This window comes from Sphaerodactylus townsendi, linkage group LG05 (genome assembly GCF_021028975.2).
Source record: "Sphaerodactylus townsendi isolate TG3544 linkage group LG05, MPM_Stown_v2.3, whole genome shotgun sequence".
Lineage (NCBI taxonomy): Eukaryota > Metazoa > Chordata > Lepidosauria > Squamata > Sphaerodactylidae > Sphaerodactylus > Sphaerodactylus townsendi.
Window position 1 is genome coordinate 43,695,713 of NC_059429.1, and position 10,990 is coordinate 43,706,702.

Consider the following 10,990-nt stretch of genomic DNA (forward strand, 5'->3'; position numbering starts at 1 on the left):
AGTGGATTCAGGGTGGACTTACACAGCAAGTGAATTCATTGACAGAGAATGTAGAATTCATTGCCAGAGAATGCAGTGATGGGCACAGGCATAGAAAAGTTTAAAAGGAGATTAGATAGATTCATGGAAGATAGACCTGTCTGACTACTTGCCATAGGGACTAGAGGGAACCTTCATGTTCAGAGGAAGTCAAGCTCTGAATTCCCATTGCCAGGAGGCAACATTAGAGGGCCAGGGCTCTGCCTCTATACCCTGTACTGGACCTCCAGAGGGACTCATTGGCCATTATGTGATACAGAATGCTGAACTAGATGGACCACTAGCCTGATCCAGCAGCGCTCTCCTTACTTTTTCATGGCCGTTACTGGAGAGAAACAAAACAAAAAGCTATAGGAAATAAAACATGCTTATAAGATCAGGGCAGTTCCTCAGAGGGATTCTACAGAACTATAATTGCGGTATTTTAAACTTCAGTAACTCTAAAGCTTGTATATTTTCTTTTGAATAATACTACTGAACTTATAGGCCTAGTTATCTATTCCATCATTTTCAATTATGGGGCTTCATTGTCAATTGCAAAGGAAATTGGCTCATGCAGTTATGTAGCAGTAGTTATGGGAGAGACATATCCTAGTGGACAATTTCAGAGTAATACATCTGAGATCATATTATTATGAATTCCCCTCCACTCTTTCCTACTTCAGTTTAGAATCCTTGCATTTCATTGCACAACTTCTACCCTTAAAGCCAAATAAATTTTGATTAGTTCTAGAGTATAAAAACATCCTAGTAGTTTGAAAATTAGAGTGGTCAAGTTAATCATCTTCACATTAAGTCTTTACTACTGTCATTTGCTTTTATGAGCTTTCCAGACACCTGGTCTTTTTTCACAATCTAAATCCCACTAAATGCATAGCAAACCTCCCTTCCATTTAAATCTACTTGGATTGTCACCTTGCCTTTTAAAATAGTAACTGAGTAAAACATATCAGAGGCTCATCTCCTGAAATACCTTTTGATTATCCTAAATTCCACATAATGGTATTACAATAAATCAGCAAAGCAAGAATACCCTTTTGTGCCACTTTATTTGGACCAGCACAGTCACAAAAATTCATTTTGAAGTACCTATCTCAGCCTTTGACACATTTGTATTACCAGAGTACATACTTTGTTCTTGATTAACAGATTTTGATTCAGCAGTTTCCCAATCAATTTCATTTTGGAGACCAACTTGCTTCTGTTGGGATGACGCTTGCCCGATACCATCGCTATCACTTGGAAGGAGAGTTGGGGAGGAGGAACAAGATACCTATGATATAAGTTCAAAATCTTATTTAAAAAGACAGGATTGGCCATCACTGTCAAGCCCAGACAGACAACCAGATGACCCCAGAATGAGCTTCTTCATCTCTCTCTGCTTGCCTAGGGGCCAGGAGAGTTTTACCACACATAGCAAAAGTAGATTTTCTGACCTTAGGGAAGGGAAGTTCATGTCATTGGGTACTTTAAAAAGGACAGCTGAGAGACTGACTGCTTCCCTTACTTCCTGCCCCACACATACCCCTTCTCCCTACAACTACACCCTTCTATTTTACAAAGCCTTCTTTGAATCATGCACATTCTACCTTTACTGTCTATTAATATTTGGCAAAATACACCTGTACCAACCTTCAAGAATTTTTAATCCATCTTTCTCTTTGACTAAATGTAGTCTCTAAGATTCTTGGTAAATGATTGCTACACTTTAAAAAGCTGGTATCACTGGATCAAATTCATCAATTTTTTAAAATAAATTAAACTTAAAAGTTCTAATTGGATTTTGAATAAATATGCAATTGTTAGTTTAGAATTTTATTGTTATTTTTCTTAGTGGGTCACACAAACCACTATTCTGTATAATTCTGGTTTAGGGTAGGGTAGGAGCATAGGCTAAATTTATGGAATTAAGGGGGAAGCCGAAAAAAGTTTGGGAACCACAAGGCTGTAGGCTGTTATGAAGAACAAAACACTCAGTTTTGTACATTATATTTACCTTTGAAAGCATGTGAGGAGTTTGGATGACGGGTGGGTGGATTTCCAACAAGCTACTTTGAGTGGCTTGATGAATTGGAGTGCAGTGTAGTGGGGACACAACAGCCACCATTCCTAGCGATGAAATAACAACAAGAAGAAAAATGCCACTGTCTCTATATACAAAGTCCAAAGGACTCAGCAATGCATAAACAATGTCTTTTCAATTTAAGGTCAAGTCATTGAAGAGAAAGAACTAGAAAAGCTCAAAATAATTCCTGTAGTTATCTTATTTGTTATGGTTCCCCACTTTAAAAGCACAGTTCATACAGTATCCACATAATTCTTTGCACATTCAGTTCACTATTTATTGTTAGTGTTGGGTCCAGTGGTGTCCATCACATGTAGGTATGATGCTTTTTTTCATCATCACACGTCCACACAATATTAAAATGGTGATCAGATTTAAAAACATCCCGACATTTTTACACAACACTTTCTGAACTGGAATAAAAATCTCCAGAGTTGTAAGGAAGTACTATCCATTTGTGGGACTGCATAAATATACTGAGCAACACAACTAACCTGCTATATATCTACCAAACTGAACAGTGTTGATGCACAGGAGAAAATGTAGTACTTTTGTAGAATGTCAAGTTACTGCAGTAAAGTATACTTTTTAAAAACAGTGGCACCTGGGAAGCAAGAAGTCAACAAGGGCAATTGCCATTTTTATATTTGAGTTTCTTAATTCCAGAACATGACAAAAACATTTTATTCTACAAAGATACCATAAGTCTCCAGTGGAAGGAAACAAAACCCTCATAAGCCCTGCCCCTGAAACCTCTGAGATGCCTAAACAGTATCCATACAATTTTATCTTCCTGCCATAGTACATGCAATGTTGCATTTAAGATTGGACCAAGAGGGATAGTGTCATTGGGATCCACTGAGGCTCTTTAAAAAAAAAGATTCACCTGTTGGAGAGAGGACACTTTGTTCCGGCAATTTCAGGGGGGTGCGCTGTGGATGTTGAGAGTTCTGCAGTATCCGATAGGGAAGTGTCGCTTCTGTTGATCTTGGCGATTGTGTGCTGGTAGGCAAAATGTTTTGTGCTTGGGGATCAATAGTGCAGGATGTCCTTTGATGAAGCAGTGGCATCTGGAAAGCAAGAAGTCAGCAAGGGCAATTTCCATTTTTATATTTAAGTCTCTTAATTCCAGAACACGACCAAACCCCCCCAACAATCCTGTATTGAGGGGCAGGTAGAACTCACTATCAATTACAGTGACACAGCAGATTCAGGACAGATGAAATACATCTCTATGCACAGTTGGGGGCAGGGGGGTTCCATCAAGTCACTCATGACTTATGGCAACCCTGTGGGGTTCTCAAGGCAAGAGATGTTCAGAGGTGGTTTGCCATTGCTATCTCTGTGTAACAACCCTGGAATTTCTTGGTGGTCTCCCATCCTAGCACTATGCAGGGCTAACTCTGCTTGACATCTGACAAGATCAGACTAGTCTAGGCTATCCATGTCATGGCAGATACCTGTCATTAATGATGCCAGAGTATTAATTCCTACAGCAAGGCAACTGAAGGGGAGGGGGTGGGGAAGCTATCTTATAAGGGGGAAACTTACCTTAATCTGCTTTTTGTGAGATAAATTCTTCTGCCTGTTTCCATTCTGCTTTAAGTACATTTCTGTAGAATATGGAGAAATATAACTTTTATGGTATGTACATATGTTCTATGAATTTTTTCAATAGCATATCCCTGGACTATTCTTTTTTCTTCTCCCATTTGTCATAATGCTGATTAGTGTGCCCATTATTTCCAACAAAGGTCTTCCCATTTCCTCTAGAGGACCATTAACTTAGAAGGTGCATCATAACACAATAACCTTCTACCAACAAACATCCTAGTCCATATATTAGATTGGGCTACAGATGATCATGAAAGTGTGTGAACCTTTCTTTATAACATAAATAATGTTATGTCTGATGCATGGATACTTTAGTACAGGACCTTTGCATCAGATGCTACATTGTGTTCAAGTTCTCCGTCACACAAAGATGGAGTCTCAAAGACACAGATTTTGGCCAAAGAATAATGGAGGTGATGGATCTCTTTCTGAGGATCTAATATGAGAATAGTAGCTTTATTGCTCCATGGGAGTGCCTCTTTGCCTCCACCTGCATTCTTGTATAATCAGTAATAAAGCAAGTATTACGGCAAGGTGAACAAACCCTGGTTGGGTTGCCCTCAGACATGTTTAGGGTAGCAAGAAACTGAAAAGTACAAAGCAAGCCAGCATCATAATGTACAACTCTTAATTGACAACTCATTACTGCACACTGCATTGTGCTGATTTACAGCACATTTGATTCATTGACTTATAGCAGTCCTCTGCACCAGCAGGCATAGAAACAAACAGGATTAAAAACACACACAACTATCATTAGATGCTGATAAACACTTCATTTCACATATCAAGCTTAAGTCAGTTTGTGGATTTCCAGTACCAATGGCTTTGTAGACAACCTTCACGAGGTAAAAACTGCCTCATTCAGAGTAAGACCACCGCTTACACTAGACAAAGCTGGCTAAAGTCCTCTAACCTGGTACAGTCCTTCTAGAGTTCATGGTGAGGTTTGTTCTGGCTATGTTGCCACAGACCAGCAACTTCCAGTTTACATGTTCTACCACTGAGCTAAGGCCTCTCTGTCTCAGCCTCTTCCATTTTCAGTTCTGCATCACATTGATATGCAGAAACAAATTAGGCAGAAGGCATGCCAAGTTATTTTCCAAATATGTGAGTAAAAACTGTTAACAAGAGCTGAAATATGGATGAGTAAAGCCAGAATGCAAGACGGAATTAAGTTTTTCAATTTAGCTATGAGCTTAGTTTTCCCAGGAAGAAGTCACAGTTTAGCCTAACACACCAAAGATGCCAGGCCCATTGCTGCAACAAGCTTAAATTAAAAGAGAAAGAAAAGAGGCAAGCATACCAGACTCAGAATCGGTGCCATCATCAGAGGAGCTGGATTCACTGCTGCTACTATCAGAGTCAGAAGAGGTGGTTATAGTGCTGTTGCTGCTGCTTTCGCTTAGCCGAGATGGAACTCCAACAGTGTTTGGTATGGCATTATTTTCAGCTAGTAGAAAAAACCAATTGATAATTATTTAAAATATAGGACTTCCAGTGGAATGACATTTTACTTTGGTTACGCCTATGAGTGCTAGGATGGTTTTGTTTTTGTTTTGCTGACTGCAGAGCAAGTTTTATTTAGCCCTTGCCTTCCCAGATACTGGGGACCTTAAAATTTGACAGGTGGAGTCCAGAGGTCTAGATGCAGACCCACCAGTTCTGAAAAATATAGAATCAGCCATGTGAACGAGCTGTTGAGCTCTCGGAAACAGCCTCCCCTCTTCTTCCCCCCTTCGGTTTTTTTCTCATTAGTCTTTCTCACCTTTTCTTATTTTTCCTTTTTTTTGTCTTTTTTGTTTTAATAACAAGTGGATCTGCGTTACACAAGGAAAAAAGTCTCTAAGTAACTGGAGATAATTATTTAAAATATTTACATTCTGCCTTATTTCCTTTGACTCAAGGCAACAACAATTTGCAAGGACACAAAAGCAGAGGAGTCTATTAACTATGAGACTAATGAGCGGTGAGGGCACACTGCCTTTAAAAGCTGATGGAGGAGAGTTCTGCAGTTTCTACTGGGACTACGGACCTTGTCAGATAACTGGGTTATTGGATGGACTAGATGTCTGTGGCTGCAGGATCCCCATGCTTCAAGAGTATCATGCAACTGGATAAATATCTTTCAAAAATAAAACCTACACACTCTCCCTTGTTTCTTATGGTTCAGCTGCCCATTGACGTCCAGGAGCCTCCTCTCCAGTTCTTGTTTCTTCTCTAAATTAAGTTCTTCCTTTGACTTCTTTTCTGCACACAGACACACATTGGAGGGAGGGGAACACAGAGAAAAGAGAACATGAGGAGAAGATGTGAGACTACATTCCTTCTTGTTCTAGAAAAGTCCATGTAGTTTTTCTTAGTATTTTTGAAGACGTTACATACTCACCAGAATGTTTCTTGGGCCTCTTTCTTAAACAAGCCATTACGTACTTCTCCAGTTCCCTTAAAGTAGATGCTTTCAATGTTTCAAAATCTATCTCAATTTCATCAGGATTAGAGTGCTGAAGTGAAGGTTCCCTTGACTGTATAATGTAGACCACTCTGCCAAGCTTCTCTCCTGGGAGTTTATTTATGTCCAAACTTAACTGCCTCTTTTCATCATAATTCATAGGTTTGGCATTATCCTCATCTTCAGAATTGTATGCTGGCTCATCTTGCTGCTTGAAATTCTTTGATTGGCTGCAAGAGAATTTTGTTTTGTTTTTTAAGAAGGGAGCAAACTGCAATGCCAACAGATTGCAGATTTGCACCCACATAAGCAACGGCACATCTTACATGTTCAAAGACATTTTCTTTTTTCCTTTCTTCATCTTTCTCTTCATTTGATTCCCCAACTTGGCTTTGACTTGGCTTTTCCTTTTCTCTTTCAATTTTCCTTTCTTCCTCTTTTTCAGCTTGGGTAATGTCGTTCTAGCCAAAGCTTGCAATTGCTGATGAACAGCCTTAAGCTATTAAAAAGAAAACACCCCCACCCCAAGAAACTGTTTGCCGTGTGTTTTGAAGTCTTTAACAAAACAATTACAGGAATATTTCAGAGGCCTAGAAGCTGTTTAAGAAGGCGGCTGAAGTAGACACACTAATCTTTTAATCCTTCTCTTTATAAAGTGTTTGGGAGTAGAGAGTGAATCCAGTTATGTTGGAAATAGTGTAGTGGTACATCATGTGTAAGAAGACTCTCCAAGGGGCAATTGAATTTGGACATTTTGGGTTGGGAAATTCCTGGAAACCTGGGGCAGAGCTTGGGGAGAGTGGAATGCAGCCTCACTGAGCAGGGGCATAAGGCCCATTGGGCAAGGTGGGCAGCTGCCCAGGGCACCACCTTGTGGGGGGCATCAAAATGCAGGGTTCGTTTTGGGGTATTTTAGTGGTTTTCCATTTGTGGCCTGCAGGGGGTGCAGTTTTTAGGCTAGCGGCACCACAATTTCAGCATATCATCAGGAGACTGTCCTTATGCTACCCCCCAGGTTTGGTGAGGTTTGGTTCAAGGAGTCCAAAGTTATGGACTCCCAAAGGGGGTGCCCCATCCCCCATTGTTTCCAATGGGAGCTAATAGGAGATGGGGGCTACAGTTTTGTGGGTCCATAACTTTGGCCCCCCTGAACCAAACTGCACCAAACCTGGGGGGTATTATTGGGGCAGTCTCCTGATGAGACCATGAAAGTTTTGAGACTGTGCCTTCAGAAATGTGCCCTCCCCCCAGCCTGCAACCCCCATTGACAGCAATGCAGAAAACTCAATGCAGAACAAAGATTCTTGAACAAATTTCCGGGATGTTCCTGCAGGGGGTGCATTTTTGGACGTATCAGCACCAAAATTTCATTGGAAATTGGAAACAATGGGAGATGGGGCACCCCCTTTGGGAGTCCATAACTTTGGACTCCTTGAACCAAACCTCACCAAACTTGAGAGGCAGCATAAGGACAGTCTCCTGATGATAGGCTGAAATTTTGGTGCTGTTATGTCTAAAAATGCACCCCCTGCAGGCACCAATGTCCTGGTGCAAAAAAAAATTGGTCGTGGTGGAGTGGCCGCCCATGGGGGGCCGGGGGCATCCAACTCAGGTTTTGCCCAGTGCTACAGTTTGCCTCGTTACGCCCCTGTCACTGAGGTATAATATAAAGCCCACCCTCAAGATAAGCCATTTTCTTCAAAGGGAACTGATCTCTACCATACAGCAGAGGCAGAGTGAGAGGAAACTGCGCCTGGGGCGCACACGTGCCCTATGTGCCCCTTCCGCAGCACCACTCGCCCCACCCCGGAACACCATGCCCCATCCCCTACACAGCCAGGCCATGCCTTCACTTCGGCTCTGCCCGGGGCGTCCTCCTCATGGGTGCTACTTTACAGAAATCAGTTTCAATTCTGGGAAATTTCCAGGCCCCACTTGGAGTTTGACAACCATATTTGGACATCTGATGTTCAAGTATCTATAGCACAGATCCATTAGCATTTCCACCTTATTCCCATCAGCCCAGTTATCCAGTATTAAAACACCACAACTTCTTTGTATAACTCCTCATTCCTAGACCAGCACGCTCACATACTCTTTGCTCTTTTTCCTTATGTGGACGCTCATAACCAGCCTTCTCATTGTAGCCAATAAGAGCAAAGCAAGCTCTGGTGTAAACAAGAAAGCAAATTACAGGAGTCCTGCCTCCTCCTTTCCATCCACCAATAGATTATAACTAATAATTTCCTTACTTGTCAGTTATACCTACGATGTTATTTTTTCACTAGCTATAGTGATGCAATGGCAGAGTTTTTGAGTGCACAGGTAACTATGGTTACCAACTCTGGAGGAAATCCCTAGAGGAGGAAATTGCCCTGAGGAAGGCAAGATTTGGGGAGAAGAGATATAATGCCATACAGTCCACTTTCTACAACTGCCATTTTTTCCGGGTGAACAGATCTCTGGGCCTTTCCCCACTTACCTTAAGCCCCGCGCTACTTGAGCAGAGTAGTGCGGGGTCCCCAGCACTCCCCACGACAGGGGCGGCGACAGCGCAGCCGCCCCGACGCTGCCGCTGTCACGCCCCCTCAGGGCGTAGCATTCCAGGCGCTCTTCTTAAGGGTGCCTTTTGATGACCCTGCGCTCTCGCGGGGTCGTGGGGACGCCTGGGCGCGCGCCTGGGATGCCGTGCGCTGAGAGCAGCGCGCGGCATAGGGGGGATGGAAGAAAGTGGGGAAAGGCCCTCTGTCACTTGGAGATCAGTTGTAATCCCAGATGTCCAACTACCAACTGGAGGTTACCAATCCTAAATCAGGTTAATATGTAAAGCAGCCAAATTTGCTTCAAAACCTAAAGCACAGCTCTGGAAATGGAGCAGCAACATGGAGGTTATGAGTTTCAAGACCACTAAAATTAAACTACTGTATAGAAAAAAGTAATCTGAAATAGGAGATTGGCTAGTAGGACTGCCAAGCTCCCAGTGGGGGGAGGAGATCCCAAGCTGGAGTTGTCAACCCTATACTTCCTAGTCTACAGGGTTGCCATGCAGTTAAAAAAATTAAAAAGAAAAATGAGGCCTCTCTACTTACACGAAGCACTTAACACATAATTCCTAGAAATTGCCAGGAATTGTATGCTAAGAATTTTCTGTAAATAGACAAAGCCTTATTTTACTTTGTCCTTTTTCTCCTGGTATCCTTTCCCTCCTGCCTCAACCCTCCCACTTCCTGCCAAGCACTATCGGGCAACCCTATAAATGAGGGTGTATGAACTCCAGCTTGGGAAATTCTTGAGGATTTGGAGGATGGGAGCTGCAGAAGGGAAAAGCATGGCCATGGGGTGCCATTGTGTCCACTTTCCCAGCTGCTATTTCCTTCTAACTGATCTCTGCATTCTGGGGACCACCTATAATTCAGGGAGAACTCCAGGTCTCATTTGGTGGTAAGGGTGCCAACTCTGGGTTGGAAAACTTCTCTTGTCAGCTTTAGCCACAACCACTGAGAAATTAGGTTGGCGTCACGGTGCAAAATTCCTCTTCCAACCTTACCTCATCTATCTTTGGAATACATTCAGTTGCCAGTAGCACAAATACTGCCACTTACCTGCTGCTGGAGCTCTGCCAGTTGCCTTGCTCTTTCTTCTTCTGAATCCTCAGGAGAGTCATCACTGCTGCTTTCAGTAGAGATGGATGCTCTTGTTCTGGCCATGAAGTGCAAGAGAGGCCTGGGCCTAGTGGGGTCATCTGGAATTTTGGCAAACTGCATCTCAAAGACATCCTTAATGGAAAAAAGTACACTCCATTTAAAAGCTCTTCTGCATTAGTAGGATTTTAATGCATTTTTGTGTCATTCTGGAGTGCCTTCTCAGTGGGATTTCAGCAAGGCCATTTTAACTGCCACTCACTCTCACCTGAAGTTTCCTTGCCATTGCCACTACTTCACAGTCGGGAGAGTTGTATCTGTAGCAGTTCATAAACATTAGCCTAATATCAGCAGCAAATTCTTGCGTGTCTTTATACTCATGGTTTTCCATTTTTGTCTGTGAAGAAAAAAAATGAAATTCAAAACTATATTCCAGTCAATATTGGCCATCTCTTTAACCATTATACAACTAATATAAATTCGTGGGGATTTCAGGGTTAGACAGTAGTGAACCCCATAAATCATTCTGACCAAATTGCAGTGTTTTAGTCAGTATAATCCTGTTTAGTTAATTAAAGCAGGAATAAACATCTATGATGGTGCTTGACAAGAATCTTCAAGTATTTGGTGTAGGCATCTATCTTAAAGCAGGGATAGGCAACCTCTTCGGCTCAAGTGTTCTCCCCCACCACCACCACCAAAAAAGAGAGCAAGTTCTCCCCCTGAAAATACTGGTGTGTCAGCAAATAAAATGGGGTGGAGAAAGAGATGCACTTGGCTGGATAAACTTGTAGAAAACAAATCCCCAGCGACTCTGCCAGCATGTAAGGACTTTGCTGGTGGCCATTGCAGGTCTGGGAGGAGATAATGGGCATAAGCCTTTATAGTCTTTGGTCATTCCACCAGCTGTGCTCAGAACAATTTTCTCCTCTTCCCCTTGCCTTATCAAGCCATCTCCTTTTCCTTCATCGAATTGCTTTTTAAAAACACACCCCTGTTCCTGTGCACACTTTTTGATATTCCCTGCCTGTCCTGAATGTTTGTCCCCAATTTCTCCTCTACAACATTCTTCCAGATATAGAGTAGATTACAACTTCTTGGGCAAAGATTATGCTATTTCTACCTACTGTTTTGCCTGCAATTCAACATAAATTCAGACCTCTGCAAAGATTTTTTATC

General features: G+C 42.2%; 1 protein-coding gene across 1 annotated transcript in view; it reads right to left on the reverse strand.

Annotated features, from left to right (window-relative positions):
* Positions 1-10,990, reverse strand: part of BRDT (bromodomain testis associated) — a 38,183-nt gene that overhangs the window by 11,290 nt on the left and 15,903 nt on the right. The window contains 10 exon segments of the mRNA XM_048497839.1: positions 1,171-1,312; positions 2,036-2,148; positions 2,991-3,174; positions 3,656-3,717; positions 5,025-5,212; positions 5,860-5,968; positions 6,108-6,400; positions 6,497-6,669; positions 9,773-9,946; positions 10,080-10,208. Of these exon segments, the coding sequence (XP_048353796.1) occupies positions 1,171-1,312; positions 2,036-2,148; positions 2,991-3,174; positions 3,656-3,717; positions 5,025-5,212; positions 5,860-5,968; positions 6,108-6,400; positions 6,497-6,669; positions 9,773-9,946; positions 10,080-10,208 (1,567 nt within the window).